The sequence below is a fragment of the Ambystoma mexicanum genome, chromosome 3q (assembly GCF_040938575.1).
Source record: "Ambystoma mexicanum isolate Mex_15411 chromosome 3q, UKY_AmexF1_1, whole genome shotgun sequence".
Classification (NCBI taxonomy): Eukaryota; Metazoa; Chordata; class Amphibia; order Caudata; family Ambystomatidae; genus Ambystoma; species Ambystoma mexicanum.
Genome location: NC_090926.1, coordinates 1,127,960,114 through 1,127,979,321, shown reverse-complemented (window position 1 = coordinate 1,127,979,321; position 19,208 = coordinate 1,127,960,114). Strand labels below are relative to the sequence as shown.

Genomic DNA, 19,208 nt, shown 5'->3' with positions numbered 1-19,208 from the left:
TAACAATGTTACATGCAAAACTAGACTAAGGGGATACTAAGTAATCCCTCCAGCACCCTATTGTAAGATAGTGTGTGCTGGGTCTAGAAAGTTACAAATGGTAAGTAAAGTCAATTTCACTTTACTGCTCTGAGAAACAGTAAGGTATTTAAACCTTTGGGAAATCAGATAAGGTATTTAAACCTTTGGGAAATCTGGAAGAGTTCCCTGTGTCACTGCACTGAAGGTGCTGTGTGACACAATGTAAAAGATGATGCCTATGGAGTTTGTCAGGCTCCATAACCAAAAGAAACACAAAGTTCAAAAATGACATTAAAATACATGAGTGGGAAAAAAGGGTCTCACTACCTCCAGGTTAAAAAAAATCAAGTCCTCAAAATCTAGCAAAGTTGCTGCGGGTCTCTAAGGTGGGGGGAATTAGCACATTTCTGAGAATTCTCCCTTCCCGCTGCCTCGGACAGTCTGCCCATCTCCTCTTGGAAAAAGCCTAGCAGACTTTCTTCATCCCATCTCAAAACCTCCACAACTATGCTTATCTTAGGGGGGGGCGTGGCTAACTGCCATGTAAAGAAGAGGTGTCTCTGGTGAGCTCCGTATGATGTGACCATTCATTATAAGCTGTTCTCCAAGGCACTAAGGAACCTCTGAAGCCTGCGTACCACAACACCTGTTACGGATGCCAACTAGAAGCTCCACGTTCTTTTTCACGTTCGGGGGTGCCCTGCATGATCTTAAAAACCGCACGCTACGAACTATCGGAATCGAGGCCAAAATGGCTGCTCCCTCGCGCTAGCCCTCGAAGCAGTCAGAGCGCTTGGACGGCACTGGGGCTCCTGCCCAGCCCCTGCAGAGCAGACCGGAGATCAGCGGGCCATAAAGGGGCCTAGAAGAACAAGCGCTCTACCCCATTCGGTGGCGGGAGCGGTCAGGCCCCAAGACACAAATAAGCCCCAGGGACGACACGGGCCACCCCGCCCAGACCACCCCCAGATCCTCCACCGGTTGGATAAGCAGGAGAGTGTGACAAGAGGAAGGGGAAAAGAAAGAAAAAAAAAAAAGGGGGAAGCAGGCGGCAGAATGCAGGAGGCCCACAGGGCCATGGCACAGGACACCTAGGCTTTCCCATACTTGATGAAAAGGCTCAAGCAGCAATTCCCTCATACCCTACAACTGGATGTTGGCATGAGGATCTGCACTCTTTTTTGTTAGTTTGTAAATTGCGCATGAATTGCACTATAGCCCGCACGGAGCTCCCTTCCTCTACAACGCAATTTTCACATGAAACAAGATGCTGTGGCTGAGTGGCAGAGGCAAGCGCTTCAGTTGTGAATGATTGTAAGCAGTACAAACAGGCTACTACAGACCAATCCACCCAGCTAACCTGGGACTGAGCGGGCAATTGATTGAGAGGCCCTGGGACCTTCGTGTTGGGATTGCAGGCTCTCTTTAGCATCTTGCTTGGTTCAGAATATTACATCACCTCAACATAGCGAGACCACAACTAGGACTACAACGGTGTGCACGTGACACTACACTACCCTGCATACTCGCCACCTCTAAAACTAACACAGACCACCTGGGAAGATAGAGTGCCAACAACTGGGCGAGATGTTTATGAAGGGGGCAAGGTCCAAACAGCGCCAAACCACCTTGGACACCTTCGCAGCCGGAGGGCCCACATGCCCGGAAATCTCAAATGTGAAAACCAAAGAGGCGCAGCCTGACCTCATGGAAGTGGCAGCTGAACCCAGCAACACCCAGATCCTAGAGGCCATGAAAACGTTGCAAGCAACAATGGAAAACAAAATTGACACCGTGGCCACAGACCTGGGACTCCTGCACCAGGACGTTCGCTCCTTAGCCGGCAGAACTGAAGTACTGGAAACCCAGGTCTGAGAAAATACAGAGGCCAAAAGCCAACTCATACAAGACGTAGATGTACTACAGCAAAAAGTAAAGAACTTGGAAGATATGGCTGAGGAGGCAGAAGGGCAGGCACAACGGAACAATATTTGACTTCTGGGTCTGCCGGAGGGTATCGAGGGACCCGACCCCACGAATTATGTTGAGAACCTCCTGCTGCAGGAAATAGGCGCTGAAAAGCTCTCGCAAGGCTTCACTATCGAGAGGGCTCACCGATCTCTTGAAAAGAAACCCCCCCCCCCAGGCACCCCACACAGGCCAATGATAGGAAAGGTACTTAATTAAAGGGATCGAGAGATCATTCTGGCCTTTTCGCGATCAGGAGGCCAGATTCAAAGAAACTCTGCAAACATAGCCATCTATCCAGATTACACCTTTCAGGTCCAAATGAAAAGGGCACAATTCATACAAACCAAAGCCAGATTAAAAGCAGCCGGACTGTGCTACATGCTCCTGTACCCTTCGAGACTGAAGGTAATACATAACAACAAGGCCCACATGTTCGACACTCCGGCAGAAGCCCGTGATTGGATGGATGGGGAGCAGATCCCAGACAGTGAGGACAAGATGCGGAGGCTGCGCTGAGCCCAACTCCACAGAGCAGCAAGTGAGTCCTCCAATTTGCATTAGCCCATCAACAGAACGACTGAGTTTAAGTGCAGCTGGAATGATTTCTTATAGCGAGACCGCAGAGGCAAACATCCTTCTACCCCCAGAAGTTTGTTTTAGGGTACAAATACCCACCCGTAGGGCACCAGAAGACTAATGTACGGTCAAACGGACGGAAACGGGATAGACATAACGTAGGAAACCTCGCTGGACATGTTCTAAGTTTGGGGAGTTTAAAATTATTGGGGGGGAGGGAAAAGGGGAATTAGCACCAAAGTTGGGAAACAAAACCAGGAAACACCAAGACCACAGGTAAATTTCATATACAACATGTCATCAGCACGGCCTCAGGAGATGCCAGATACGAACGCCCGACCACTCAATACCTATGGCTGAAACAATAAAAGTTATGAAATGGAACTTTAGAGGTATGAACAGCTTTGTCAAGCAACGCCGCATCCACGCATATTTAAAAAGGTGCAAGGCTGGGATTGCCATGCTCCAAGATACACATCTGAACGCGCAGAAACTGGAAGCAATAGCCAAGACCCTAATACGACCCTCCTACTCCTCCTATGCCAGAGGGGTCTTGATTTGGATTGATCCGACCATCCCCTTCAGGTTAATAAGCATCAAAACTGACGACGAGGGCAGGATGGCGCTAGTGCATGGCACTATAGAGGGTAAAGAATTATGTCTGATCAGCACCTATGCACCCAATCACGACGCAACAGTCTTCTTCCACTCCCTATACTTGCGCTTAGCCCTTACAGAGATAGCACCATGATTTGGGGAGGAGAACACAATTGCACCCTCGACCCCCTAAAGGACAGATCAGATAAACACACCCGCCCATCCCCTCCTGCCAAAATATTATCCAAACTAACATCAGCTCCTACTCCAAGATTTGTGGAGGGAACAACACCCAGAACAACGTGAATATTCCTTTTACTCCCCACCACATGCTGTCCACACTAGGCTGGACTACATATTTGCAAGCCAAGAACAACAAGCCATGTTGGGCGATGCACATTACCTGCCCAGGATGCTGTCTGACCATTCCCCGCTGGTAGTCACCTGGCAAGTGTCCCTGCCTAGACCCCGGATGCCTACTTGGAGGCTCAGGGCTGAGGCCCTGCTAGACACGGCCTTCCGAGAGCACATAAGAGATAGTACTGATGAATATTGGCAGACAAACTGGAATAGTGTGAAGCACATAAGCACGGCGTGGGAGGCGTATAAAGTGGTTATGAGAGGAGATATGATAGCAGCTGTAGGAGGAGCTCAGAGATCCACCATAATTTCATTAGAGCGCACCGAAAGGGAGCTGGGAGAACTGGAAGGGAGGGCTGACTCAACCCCGGAACACTTGCAAAGGGAGATCGAACTCAGGCAAACCTGCTTAACACATTGGGAGATCCTGGGGAAATTAAGTTATGCTAAATACACCGAAATAACCCATGCTCTATGAGATAAACCAGGGAAACTCTTAGAATGGCTTTATAAGAGGGAGACTCCCCGGACACCCATTTGCCACATACGCAAACCAGGCGGCACCACTGCACACACGCAAAAAGAAATTAACTCAGTCTTCTCCGAGTTTTATCGAAACCTCTATTCCAGCACCTCGCCCCCTACTGACACTGAAATCAACGATGTCCTGGACATCATTAAGCTGCCCAAATTAGACTCACAGATGGCAGAAGCCCTGGACGAACCTATCACTCCCGACGAAGTAATGGTAACCATTAGATCCCTACCATCTGAAAAATCCCCGGGCACGGATGGCCTCCCCAGGGAGTTTTATAAGTCATATGAAGAGACCCTGCCCCCACTACTGGCCAAAGTGTTCAACAAGACCTACGAATGCGGCACCCTCCCCGACACCATGAGGGAGGCCGTAATCATCCCCCTGCTCAAACCTGGGAAAGACGGAACAGACTGCAGCTCATATAGGCCTCTCTCCATGTTAAACGTAGACAGCAAGATCCTAACTGCCCTGTTAGCGAATAGATTGCATAGAGTAGTCCCCCTACTGATCCACCAGGACCAAACGGGTTATGTGCCGGGGCGCTCCATCACTGAGAACCTGCGCAGATTGCACCAGGTCATATATAGCACGGAAAAAAGGCCTCAGAAATACGCAGTCGCATCACTAGATGCTACTAAGGCCTTCGATTCGGTGCGGTGGGAATGGCTATATGCCACCATGGTGAAAATGGGGATAGGACCCGTTTTTTTTTTAAATGGGCCCAACTAGTATACACCAATTCAACTGCCATAGTTCGCACTAATAAAACAAACATACTCTAACAAATGGCCTCTCCACAGAGGTACTTGCCAAGGATGCCCACTGTCCCCCATGTTATATATTATCGCCACTGAACCCGTGGCGGCTTACCTTAGACAAGTATACGGAGATGGGAGCATCGAGATAGACGGCGTGACCCATCTCATCTCCATGTATGCCGATGACACACTATTATACCTACACAATCCTGAACATCTCCTGCCTTATATCCTAGAGACCCTAGATGGATTCCACAGATATACCGGGATCCGGATTAACAAAGATAAATCTTGTCACTACCATCTTGCTGCACTACATAACTATGAATCCAGATCCCCCCCCCCCCTTGGACCTCCAAGGGCAGGCAACTTCCTTTAGATACCTGGGAATCACCATACACCGAAACCCAAAAACAGAACACAACCTCAACACGGTTAGAGCCAAAGACGCCCTCGAGAAATCAATGGAATTTTGGAGTAAGCTCATGCTTTTGGTGGCTGGAAGGGCGGGTCTCCTCAAGATGGTGGCACTACCCCGCCTACTACACAATTTCACCAACGTCCCATTCAATGTCCCCCCTTCATTCTTCAGAGACAAACTTTGCAGAAGATTCCTCTGGCAGGGAGGCAGACACAGGGTGGCGTTGGAGACACTACAAATACCCTATGAACTATACTGCCTGGCAAGTCAACTGAGGCATGTGGTGCGATGGATGGCCGACGAGATCACAACGGACACCCGACTCCTCCAACCAGCTCTGCCTCGGCTGTTACTCAGGGACCTACTTTGGGTCGATGCGGGTGCACTACAAAACAGTCCATACCTGGCCAGATTGGGGACCCAGCTTTGGAAACGAGCCTGCGGGACAGTGGGGATAGCGGACCCGTATTCCCCACAAATCCCCATAGCAGCAATCATGGCGAACAGTCAATGGGGACAAATGGAAACGCGCACCCTGTGGGAGCCCTATAGCGTGGGAGACCTACTTCAGGAATAGGAGATCTTAACGTTCACCGAACTCAGTGAGGCTACAGGGCTACCTACTGGACAGTTCTTGCTCCACAGGGCGGTGGTACAGGGTATGAGGGACAGATGGCCAGGGGCCACCAACCTAGCAACAGAGCACAAGACCATAGAAACAATGTTAGACACAGCTGAAGGGGGCCATGAAACATCACGACTTTATGAAGCATTGATGCAGGGTACGACCAGAAACAAGCTCAAGGCAGGGCGAAGTGGGAAAATGAACTGGGCCTTGAATTTGAAGATAAAGAATGGGGGGAAATAACCCACTATCACAAAACAATCTCTAGAAATGCCTGCTTACAACTTATCCAGCTTTACATAACCAATAGAGCATACCTCACACCAGAAGCCATATCGAAGTTCAAGGGCGCAGGAATCCAGGTATGCCACAAATGCAACAAGCCCAGGGTGGGAATGACCCACATGTTCTGGGGTTGCCCAGTGATACAAGGTTTTTGGGCACAAGTGAAGGCAAGAGTGGCAGGAGCGGGCATTGAAGTGGAAGTGCAAACGCTGGTAGCCTGTATCTTGGGCAGATACAAACGCAGCAGAAAAAACAAACCACTGATCAGGCTTAAGGACCTTATAAATATATAACGGCGAAGAGACTCTGGGAACCTTGCCAGCCATTCCCCCCAAATCCCATGCATTTCCCAACTCATTGCATTCCCCCAATGTTTGTTACATCACCTCAATATTACTGAATCATTCTAACTGAATGGATTTCACATTTCCCCCAATTGCAATGTTCCAAAATCTCCCTTCATCCCCGACCATCAATTTACCGAAACCCACGGTAATGAAATCCCACTCCACCCACAATTCTGCTCTTGCCAGACATACCTTTTACAGCAGCAAAACATGGAGCAAGCAGAGGTGCCTGAACTTCGGAACTTTCCAGACCCAGGACTGTCCTTGCACTCGGCAATGTAGGCATGGAGGGCCGTCACTTGCTCATCCCCCGCACTTTGGTGCTAAAAGAAAGACCACCACAGAATGAGCATTGCAGAGTGTCAACTACATCTACAATAGAATTTTACTGAACAAGTTCAAAAACAGTAACCCTGGTTACCCAGCAAAGCTCAAAAATGAAATGTTACTCACCATACTAGCTCTTGGACAGAGTCCTCAAGTCCCCCTTCTTCTCAATCCGGAGATCACAACAAACAGCTTTCCTGTATTTGACTAGGACTCCCAAGATCCCTGAGCATAGACTCTGCTGGCCACAGCTGATGGGAATAGCAGTCCATAATATCTGGAAAGCCAAAGGATGTAGACTGCTGCTCTAGGAAGGTCTTGGCCAGTATCCAAAAGACTGAACATGCCTAACAGAGCAAATAAAAATAATGAAGGGAGTCGGGGTGCACAATCACCACATAGGCTCTGCCAGGTCACATCCCAGTACTTTATTAGTCTATGCACAATGGTAAATGCAGAGAAAGGTGCAATGTTGCCTGGACAGAGCAGCAGAAGGATGACCAGTGCAACAGCCACTAATATTCTTATCAACTTGTGCTCATTGGCACATCCAGTCTGACTTCTTCCAGATTCATGTTAAAAAGGATGTGGGGGGCACAGGCTCAGAGAAAAGTCAGCATTACACAATGCATTCCGTCAAAGAAATTCTTGAGAAGACCATGACTAGATTCTGCATCAGTCCTGAAACGCTTATCTATAGAATAGCATTTGCAGAAAACATGGGTAGAAGCTGCACTATATATGACTTCAAAGGGGCATGACACTGGAAGGCGTTTTCTTTACCACCTCAAAATACACTCAGCAAACAAAAATGTGGCACATTTGCGTGCCTTAATTGCCAGCACTGTTCGGGCATCATTAAGCGAGACCATATCTGCCATCCCAATACTTGGAAAAGATCCCCCTCAGACATTACGCAACTTGTGAGACCATAAATGCCATATGCACTCCGCTGCCCGTGCGGCAAGTACTATGTAGGTAAAACATCACAAAGAGCAAAGGACAGATGGACTCAACTCAAGTCAAGCATTAGGACGGGGAATACCAAATCACCGGTCTATAGACATTTCAAAGAAAATCAACACAACACACCTCTGAAACGAGAGTAGTCATCCTAGAAGTAGCACATCCACTACCCAGAGGGTGGCGACTTACCTACTAAAAATTGTCACAACGTGAATTATTCTGGATACATAGACTGGATGCCATGACACCTCTAGGCATCAATGAAGATTATTACTTGGGTCCTTTTCTCTAAAAACCATATTGTAAGAATCTAGATAGACTGAACTCTTGATGAGGCAGTTTAATGTGTAAGCCTTGTGCACACTGGATCATGTAATCACTGTTGAATGCCACCAAATGGTATAACCATTTCCTTGGTTATCTTAAATGACTAGACTCTACCCGCAATGTACTACTTTTAATATACTGTGTTGTTAGGCTTAGTTTGCACCAAGCCTATTGAGCTCCAAATAACATGCTGTTAATTAATACTAACATTAGAAGCTAGTGCTGAAAACACTCGTGATCCTGGAATACTGCGTTAGGATGTTGTTGCATGACCGTGGATCACTGCCTCTGTCAAGTACCTATATACACCTTCTGGTGTTTTACATCCCCACCAACACACTTGGCAGACATCGCACTTAGAATGACTAACCCATAGGATTAATTAAGTTGGATACGCCAAGCACTAATATCCACCACCTTCTGATGGTTAGATTTTACACCACTTCACCTACTTCAACATCATCACTCAGATGAATGACTGCAGTCTCTTTATCTTCAACAGAATGGATCACAACATATGTGTATTACACTAAACGCAGGGTCTGTTTTAGTAAATTGTGACATATCCATTTGCAATGTCACATGCATACATCTGAGATGAAGACTAATTGTGACGTAGACAGCAGAAGATATCCTTTGACACAGTAACTTTCAAAAATGTAAATCCTTTCTTCTCATAATATATACTCAGATTACCTACCACTTGGGCCACATCTTTAACAACTTTCAATATTCAACCATTTTTAGTTTATCTATGATGTCACATGCATACATACGCGATGACGTCATGCCAAGACGTACACAACAGTAAACACTGGTTGTCATAGTACGATTTACTTCAAACACATTACCTCCATTGGATCGAATATTTATCATCAACAAAAAAAAAAAGCTAAGACTAGAACTTGATTGGAGAAAACAAAACGACGCGCCGAACAAATAAATTCCTACAACACAACCGGGCATACAAAAGGGAAATACAAAAAGCAAAGAGGAAGCACCAAATACCCCAAAAGAGCTCTTCAAAACCATAAATGAAATCAAAAACCCTCCGGGATGCAACACCACACCAACTCCGTCCACGAACTCTGCAATGATTTTGCAGACCACTTCAAAAACAAAATCACCAACATCCAACAAACCATACAAAGCAGAACGTCTGCTCTGACCACAACCCCCACCTACAACCAGGATGAGCACCCAAACAAACTACAAAGCTTTCCAGAAATATCAGTGGAGACATTTGTCAAACTGGTGAATGAAAGCAATAACTCAGGGTCCCCCGAAGACCCTTGCCCACCAGACATTTACAAATCGATTCTTAAACAAGGAACGCCCATGGAATATCACAGAAACGTCCTCACCCATTCCATCGCAACTGGGAAAGTGCCAGAAGCCTCCAAAACTGCATACACCAGGCCACTACTCAAAGATACAGCGCGGAGGGGCGCTGTTGAGCGCCGAACAAGATGGCCGCCTGAAGCTTGAGCTCCGTGGCTGGCAGATCGCAAGATCCTAATTTGGCACCTTCATCACCTGGCAGCCAATCCCGGCTTACACGCTTCTGGAGCCGCTACCCCAGGGACCCTGCAGATCGAATCCCGACAAAAAACGGAGCTGTGGAGCGCTATCCCTGGGCACCACCGTGACCATCCCCCCCACCTGCCTGCAGCGCTCCCGCGCGCCAAAACCCGGCCCCGGCGGAGTGGCGGACAGACTCGCCTGGGGGCTGTGGCGTGTTCTTGCCCCGGTGGATGTGCGCCGGCGGGTGGAGGTCCGCCTCTTCCCTGGCTGGTGGTAAGATCTGGAGGCGGCCCGGGTGCGTCCTGAGGCCGCGCACCGCCGGCTCGGGCGACCGCGACCGGTGGTGCTAGGCGGCCCGGGGCACACTTGGAGGGACGTCTGCCCTGCATCGGGGCTGCCCGGGCCCCTCTCTTCGATTGCTGGGCCTCGCCGTGGTGCCGTCTCGGCAGGAGCTCTCCCCCCCCGCCGACAGCGAGACACACTCGGTGCTGCCGGATCCTTGCGGCCACCAGGTACGTGGGACGGGGAGGCCCTGCGGACGTCCCTGGGCGGCGACACTGCCTCACCCCCTCCCTGCAGTGCCGCGCGGCTTACCCCTGGCCTCTGGGCCCATTAGCGGTTGGTGTCGCCCCGGGCCTGGCGCTTCCCTGGCCTGCATTTGTCTTGGCGCCCCCCACCTTGCGGACTCTCCTTCATCCCCTCGCTTCATTGGGGGAGCCTTGGACATCACGAGCCGTGTGTGTCTTCATCCTTGGGGGATTCCTATGTTCTGAGGGGGCCACGGTGATCTCGGTGCCACTACTTCACCAAGGACCTTTTGTTTACTGGCTGCCTGCCCTATCCTTCATCGCTGTGCTCGAGGCTGCGGCCTGTCTACCCTGCGGAGCATTGCGCTGGGAGGCGCCCCTCTCCATTCATCGCACTCGGCCACTCATATTTGGATTCCTGCTCTCACACTGTCCGCTGGGCGTCATCGCCCCCATCCCTGGGGTCTCCTACCCCCCGAGGTCTCCCTGTGTTGCTCCCCACGCCTCCCTGGGCTGGTTGAGACCCCGCGGCCTGCACTTGTAGCTGCAATATCGCATCTATATGGATTCACAGCCACGGCTCCCTCTGCATTACTCCCTGTTTCATACCATACTTCGCACTCTCCCTCACGTGGTACAGGGTCCGAGCTCCCCCCTTCCTCTCTCCCAGGGCTGTTGGGGTCCCCCCCCCCCTCACCTCCACTTGACCTCCAACATCGTTAGGATGACCAAGGGAGGGGTGAGGAAACAGAGCTCCATCAACATGTTTACTAAGGCTGTGACGAGATCATCAGAGGAGACCACTGAGCAGGCCCCTGTTGCATCACCACCCGTCACAGCACCGGAATCCCAAACTAGGAACAAGTTACTTACCTGTAACTGTTGTTCTCCAGCATGGGTCTGGCATGGATTCACATGCTCATGAATATTCCCCGTCGTCAGGCTGGGAATCCTCGATAAAGAAAAAATTAGTATCAGTTTTGTTTCTGATCTGTCTTTCGTAGTAGTAACCAATCACTGATCTCTGCGTCATACGGACCACAGCCAATGGCTGCCCTCTCCCTAAGCCCCGCCTCTGGCAGCCATCTTCAGATTTGGTAGCACGTGAAGTGGCAGTATGACCAAGTGAAGAGCCGCAGAGGGGTAGGCGGGAGGGTTCGCATGTGAATCCATGCCAGACCCATGCTGGAGAACAGTTACAGGTAAGTAACTTGTTCCTTCTCCAGCATGGGGTCTGGCATGGATTCACATGCTCATGAATAAAAGAATACATAGCAGTACACACATGCACAACCACGGGAGGTGGCAAAGGCTCAACATTAAGCATTATATCCAAACTCAACATTAAGCAATTCTTACCTCCTCACCAGGCTCACCTTAGGCGAACAGGTTGCGCAGCACTGCTTGGCTGACCCTGTACTCCTCCCTGGTATCCGGATCGACGTAGTAGAAGGTGTGCGTCGACCTCCACGTAGCAGCCCTGCAGATGTCCAGCAAGGGCACACCAGATAGGAACGCCGTGGTAGCTGTGATCGCTCTGGTGGAATGGGCTCTCGGACGGCCAGGCAGCGGTCGGTTTGCCAACCGATGACAGTACATGATACAGCCGGAGAGCCATCTGGAAATGGAGGCCTTCGAGAGAGCCTTCCCCTGATTGACAGGTCCAAAGTTCACAAAAAGTTGTGACGTCTTCCAAAAACAATTTGTGCGGTCCACGTAGAACTTCAGCGCTCTAGCCACATCCAGCGAGTGCAAAGTCCTTTCAGCCGGCGACGAAGGCGACGGGAAGAAAACAGGCAACACCAAGGGTTCGTTGAGGTGGAAGTCCGACGGCACCTTGGGCATGAAGGAGGGGTGCGTCCTGAGCACTACCCTTGTGTCGTGAAAAGCCAAGTACGGGGGCTTGCAGGAAAGGGCCTGGATCTCTCCCACCCGTCGTGCGGAGGTGATGGCCACAAGAAACGCTATTTTCCACGACAAGAACTTCAACGGAGCCGAGTGCAGAGGCTCGAACGGAGGTCCCATGAGCTTGGTCAGCACCACGTTGAGCTCCCACGCCGGGGCCGGAGCTTTCACCGGCGGGAACGATCTGAACAGTCCCTTCATGAATTCTTTCACCAGACGATGAGACCACAAAGACGTCCATCCCGTGGTTCTGGTGTATCGGGAGATCGCAGCAAGATGAATCTTGATTGACGCGTGCGCCAGTCCAGCCTTGGCCAGCGTCAGTAGGTACGGCAGTACTTGGGGAGCCGTAATCCGTAGAGGGTTAATCTTCTGTGCGTGGCACCAGACAGAGAACCTCTTCCATTTGTGTCCATAGAATTTAAGAGTTGAGGACGCCCTGGCCTTTGCAAGAACCGTTCTGCAGTCGGCTGGTATGTCGTAGCCTCCAAACTCTAGCGCTGCAGGAGCCAGGCCTGCAAGTTCAGCGACTTCGGGTCGTGATGGAGGATGGCGCCTCCTTCCCTGGAGAGAAGATCCGCGTCCACTGGCAGCTTGATTGACGGGGACGCTGACAAGTCCAGAAGGACCGGGAACCATATCTGCCTCGGCCACACAGGTGCGACGAGGATCATCTTGCACCGTGACCTCTTGAGCTGGTTGATGAGCCGGATCAGCAACGGCAATGGAGGGAACGCGTATAGAAACAGGCCCTCCCAGGGGAACGAGAAAGCATCGCCCATGCTCCTCGGCTGGGGAAACCTGCTGGCGAACCTCCGGCACTTGGAGTTCGTCGCCGTCGTGAACAGATCAATCTGGGGGGTGCCCCACCGTCGGAAGAGGCGGTCCACTAGATCCTGTCGTAGTTCCCACTCGTGGCACGAGCGCAGCTCTCTGCTGAGCGAGTCGGCGATGGTGTTTTTTATTCCTGCCAGATGAAACGGCACTAGAAACATCCCTTGGGCGACGGCCCAATGCCACAGATCCTGCGCCTCCTTGGAGAGGGCTGGGGATCTGGTACCGCCCTGCTTCCTGATGTAGAACATGGTGGTGGTGTTGTCGGTGAAGATCCTCACCACCTTGCCCTTGAGGGACGGAAGAAAGGACCCGAGGGCCCAAAACACTGCACGGAGCTCTAGGACGTTGATATGGAGGGACTTCTCCGTCGGAAGCCAAAGGCCTCTCGCGTGCAGATTTTCGGTGTGCGCTCCCCACCCTTCCAGGGAGGCATCCGTGGTCACTGTCTTCTGGTGGCCGGGGGTCCATGCCCGCCGTCAGATGCGCGCGGGTGCCCCACCACCGGATCGCTCGTCGGAAACGCTCGTCGAGTGTGATCCTCTCCTCGAAGCTGCCCGTCGTCTGGATCCAGCGCGCGTCCAGGAACTCCTGCAACGGGCGCATCCGGAGCCTGCACAGGCGGATGAGATAAATGCAAGAAGACATCATTCCGAGGAGGGACTTGATGGAACTCACCCTGGCCGCGTCCGCAACCAGCATCCGCTGCACCTTGCCCAAGATGGCCCTCGTCCTTTCCTCCGACAGAGAGGCCAGAAGCGACACTGTGTCGAGCTTCGCTCCCAGAAACAGTGCGTCTTGCGCGGGCACCAGGTGGGGCTTGGCGTAGTTTATGGAGAATCCCAGGTCCGTGAGTAGTTGGACGGTCCTTGCCGTGTGCTCCAGGGCGAGCTCCTTCGTCTTCGCTCGGATGAGCCAGTCGTCCAGGTAGGAGTAGACGTGGATCCCCTCTAGGCGCAACCGCGCCGCCATCAGTGCGAGGCACTTGGTGAACACCCTGGGTGCCGACCTCAATCCGAAGGGAAGGGCTCTGAACTGGTAGTGACACCCTTGGACCACGAATCTGAGAAACTTTTAGTGTCCCTTTAGGATGGGGATATGGAAGTAGGCATCCTCCAAATCCAACGACAACAGGAAATCGCCCTCCTCCAGTTGACCCAGGACGTGTTGGAGGGTGACCATCCTGAACTTCTGTGCCTCGATGAATTTGTTCAGTCGTCGTAGCTCCAGGATGGGACGCCATCCTCCCGTCTTCTTCTTCATGAGGAAGTATCTTGAGTAAACTCCGGAGCCCTGAAGCCTCTTTGGGACGAGCTCAACGGCGCCCTTCCTGAGCATCGCCCTTACCTCCAAGAGAAGTTGAGGGACATGATGTTCCTTCCTGGCCACAGGGGGGACGCGCGGGCACCTCTTTAGAAACTCGAGCGCGTGACCCTGAGCCAGGGCGTCCAGCACCCAACGGTCGGTGGAGATGGACTCCCACACGCTGACGAAGCTCGCCAGCCGGCCTCCCACCGGGGTGCTCCGGTGGGGGCCCGACCCCACGACCGGTTCAGTCCTGCTTCGACGAGGCTTTGCCACCTTGTCCTCCTTGGCGACGACGGCGGGGTCTGCCCGACTTGCCTCGTCCCCTGTAGGCTTCCTGTGACGACGAACGGGCCGCTTGACGATAGGTGGAAAATCCACCGCTGGAACCTTTGGAGGCACCCTGTTTGCCTCCACCGCTCCGAAAGGGCGGCCGTCGTTGCTGGAGAACACCAAGAGCCCGGGCCGTCTCCGTGTCCGTCTTGATGGCTTGTAGGGAATCTTCCACTGTTTCCCAAACAGGTTGCTCCCATCGAACGGCATGTCCAAGACTCTGGTTTGCACGTCCTGATGGAAGTCAGTAGCCTTGAGCCATCCACGCCGCCTAAGGCACACGCCGTTGCCCAACTGGCGGAATCCAGTGTCCGCGATGTCCGTCGCTATCATAATGGCGTGGTCCGACGCCACTTCTCCTTCCTGCAAGATCGCTAGGGCCTCCGCCCTCTTGTTGTCATCTGGTAGTAAGTCCAGCAGGGGGGCGAGTTTGTACCACAACTCCCTGTCGTAGCGGGCTACGATAGCCAAGGCGTTGGCAGCCTTAATAGTCGTCGCTGCCGATGAGATGACGCTGCGTCCCATCGTGTCCAATTTCTTTCCCTCGCCGTCCGGCGGGGAGGTTGACGTAGAGGCCGCACCCCCCCCTGCTTTCTTCCTGGTCGCCACGGAGACGACCGAGTCCGGGGTCGGCTGTGTCCGAAGGCACAAGGTGGCCACGTCCGGGACCCGGTACTTCTTCTCGTACCGATCCCTTCTAGCCGGCGTTGTGGATGGGTTCTTGAGGAGGGCGAGACCCTCATCCCAGATATCGTCCAGCAGAGGTACAGCGAGGACCGTCTTCCTCTTGGTCTCGCGCCGTTGATAAAGGAAACCTTCCTTCTTCTCTTCCGGGCAGAGATGGAAAAGCTCGGATGCCCTGGCGATCATGGCGTGAAACGATCCAATCTCGTCGGGCGGGGAAGCACGGGTGGGAGGTGACGACGGGAGATCCTCGTCGTAAACCTCGTCGTCATTACCCATCGCGGCCGTGTCAGTCCCCGTATCATCCCCACGTGTGGTGGACGGGGAGGAGGGCTGAGCAGGGCGCGAAGGTTGAAAAGGAGGTGGAGGATGAATCCTTCTTCCCTTAAGAGGAGGGCTCCCAGAAGGGCCTGGCTCCGGGTCCCCCGTCGGGAGCGGTTCCTCCCTTGGTGGTAACGGCAGTCTCGTCCTTATCTCCGAGCATAAGGACTGTATAGCCAACAAAATGGCCGCCGAGTTGTCTTGCGGCACTGGTTGAGGGGGTTCCGACGGGCGACCAGGAGCCCCGTCGGCACCCTCGATGTTCTCGTCGTCTCCCACGTCGGGATCCCTCCCGACAGGATGGTCTTCTTCCACGCCAGCGCCGTGGCCTAAGACTTCGATCAGCTCCTCCTCAGAGGTTGAGGCCGAATCCACGACGACCTACTGCCCCCCCCTTTTTCTTCTCCGTCGGAGGTTTCACGGGGGTCCTGTCGATGGGCATGAAAGAGGACTCCCTCCGCGGTGGCAGGGAGATTCTGGGCCCCGAGGTCGCCACCACTGGTGTAGCCTCCACAGGCTGAGCCAGGGCCGCCGCGACTGTCTCGATAGAGGCCTTGGCCGGATGGATCAAGGCTTTCACCACCTTAGGTGCGCTCACCGCCTTCTCCTTGGGGGGAGGGTCACCACCTCACTCCCCTTGCGATGGGGCCTTCGAGCACGACCGGGGTCTCTCCAGAAGCTTCGCCGGGTGCTTGGCCTTCCTCTTACCCGAGCCAGAGCGTTGGCTCGTGGTTGATGGCGCCGGGGAGGTTGCGCCCTGCCTGGCGCCCGTAGAGCCCGACCGTTCGGCGCTCCCGGTGCCAGCGGACTCGCGGTGCTTGGCCTTCTGTTGGAGCCCCGTCGCCGGGGCGCCCTCAAAGGTCTTAGAAGACCGCTCGGACTTCTTCTTCTCGCCTGACGGGCTCTTTCGTTCCACCAGTTGGCGAGACGCTGATGGCGGTCCTTCATGGTACGCTCCGACATATTGCTGCAAAACGCACAGTCCTTCTCCACGTGCGTCTTGTCTTCATGCAGGCAGTAAAGGCAAAGGGAGTGTTCGTCCGCCTTAAAGACATTCTGAAGCTGGCATCCAGGGCAGACCCTGAACAGCTTTCCGGGCGTCGAGCTTCCCTTCTCCTGGGCCATGCTCGAGAAGGGCCTGAGAAACTTCTGGAGTCCTCCAAAAGCGTGGCTCGACGAAATCTTCACCCTTGAGGGGCGTAGAAGAATCCGACACGGGTCCCAGTTGATCGGATAAAGAAACGGTGGAGCTTGAGGCTCTTTTGACCGAAAAAGAGAAAATTTTCCTAAGAAAAAGCGCGAAAAAAGCACAAACGCTCGAGAGCAATAGCACGAGGATCCCAACACTTGAACGTGACGTAAAAATCTGAAGATGGCTGCCGAAGGCGGGGCTTAGGGAGAGGGCAGTCATTGGCTGTGGTCAGTATGACGCAGAGATCAGTGATTGGTTACTACTACGAAAGACAGATCAGAAACGAAGCTGATACTGATTTTTTCTTTACCGAGGATTCCCAGCCCGACGACTGGGAATATTCATGAGCATGTGAATCCATGCCAGACCCCATGCTGGAGAATGATGGACTTCATCCGCGAGGGCTTCACTGCACTCCACTCAAAACTGGATGACATGAACGGTACTATATCCTCTATTAAGGCCCACATTGAGCAGACTGACAGCCGTGTGTCAGAGGTCGAGACACGGGTCGGTTCCGCAGAGGATGCACTGGGTGCCCTGCGCTCCGAGGTCACCGCTCTCTCCAACCGAGTCCTCGAGGTAGAGAAGAAGAACGAGGACTTGGAATCTCGATCGAGGCGTAACAACCTTCGCATTATCGGGGTTCCCGAGAATGAAGTTCATGAACCAATGGAGGACTTTGTTGAGCATACATTGGTCTCGCTCCTGGATTCTCCCAAGCTCTCCCTGCACTTCGCCATTGAGCGGGCACACCGAGCCCTGACAGCTAAGCCCAGGCCTGGTGCTTCACCTCGGCCCATCATAGCCCGGGTGCTGAACTTCCGTGACCGAGATGCCCTCCTCAGGGCCGCTAGACTAAAAGGGGAGCTACTATTGGACGGCGCAAGGATTCATCTTTATCCAGACTTCTCAACGGCCGTCCAACGTGAACGCAAGACTTTCCAAGCTGTGAAACGCAGGCTGCGGGACCACTCAGTCAAATACGCTATGCTCTATCCTGCCAAACTCCACATAGAACACGCCAACCAGGTGTTATTCTTCACGAACCCGGAGGAGGCCTCCAGGTTTATCGACAAACATTTCCCTGGTTGACCCCTCTCCTCTTATCACGGTTTTGCAGTTATCCATCGGTCCCGACGAGGAGAGGCCAGGCAAGGCTGCCTTCCTGAATCGGGGTCACTTTGATCCTCTATTCCGGAATCTGCTTGTTTTGTTCATTTTACAAATATGTGCCACATCAACATGTGACAGAACCCTGTTCAAGTTATTTGCAAATGTCTACTGTGGGCACCTTTTGTCTTATTTGGATCTGCCGCAGCCCGGACTGCGGCGGCCAGTCCGGCCTTCAGACCCCCAGGCGCTGATGCCTCTGGTTTGGTTTTGGTTTAGGGGGGTTGGGATTGTCATCCCTCTGTTTGGGGAGGAGGGGATGTGGGTGGGGTGGGTCATGTCAGGGGTTATGTTGTTAAAAAGTTGGCGTTGGCAGCGAAGGCGAACCGCGAGGTGGTACTCAGGACTTGGTGCTGCAGAGCTGTGAAATTGGCCCGCTGGGTATTGACATTTTTTCTTTTTCAACCACCACTGCATCTGTGACCGAGAGTGACCGGACCTTCATGAGCTGGAACGTACGTGGGTTGGGCAATTATAAAAAGATGAGGCAGCTCCAGTTGCAGGCCGAGCGTCATGGGTCCAAGATTCTGTTTCTACAAGAGACACATGCTCGCGCGGAACAGTGTATGCGTTTTGCCAAAACCTGGGGTCCCCATAGATTCTTTACTGATTTCTCTACCCAAAGCTGTGGGGTCATGACCCTCATCCACAAGAGCCTCAAGTTTACTCTTATTTCCTCACAAATAGACCCTCAAGGCAGATGTGTTGCTTCATGCTACGCTCCAACACAGGGAGGTGGTCCTGCTGAACATTTACGGCCCTAACCTAGATGACCCTGATTTTTATGTACAGGTCACGTCCCTCCTTGATGGCTTCCCCCTTGTCCCCATCCTTTGGGGGTGCGACTTCAACACGATTTTCGATGTAGCCCTCAACAGATCTGGATCCAGGCCCCGTCAACTTTCCAGGGCAGCCCACGCTGCACTAGCATCCCTGCCCCGTCTCGCCATGGTAGACGCATCGAGGTTCTTCTACCCGGACTCCCGTGCATACTCTTTTTACTCCTCAGTCCACGATTCCTATTCCCGTATTGACAGATGGGTGATCTCCAACGAATTGGTTAAGAGCGTTATACAGCTAATGATCCTTCCCAGAACCCTGTCTGACCACTCTCCAGTTACTGTGACCATCGGTTGGGGTCCTGATCCCGGCCGGACACGCAACTGGAGGCTGAAACCCCTCTCCTTACTGGACCCGGAGTTCTGTTCCGAGCTCAAGCGGTCGATTGAAGAATTCTTCGAGACTAATACGGGCTCGGTAACGTCCCAGGCCACTTTATGGGAGTCATTTA

The 19,208-nt window shown here is 52.7% G+C and overlaps 1 protein-coding gene across 2 annotated transcripts in view; it reads right to left on the bottom strand.

Annotated features, from left to right (window-relative positions):
• MCOLN1 (mucolipin TRP cation channel 1) overlaps positions 1-19,208 on the bottom strand; it is a 639,103-nt gene that overhangs the window by 76,637 nt on the left and 543,258 nt on the right. For both annotated transcript variants that reach the window (XM_069603920.1, XM_069603921.1), the window contains exon 13: positions 6,692-6,822. In XM_069603920.1, coding sequence (XP_069460021.1) covers positions 6,692-6,822 — 131 coding nt within the window. The remainder of the gene's footprint in view (positions 1-6,691; positions 6,823-19,208) is intronic.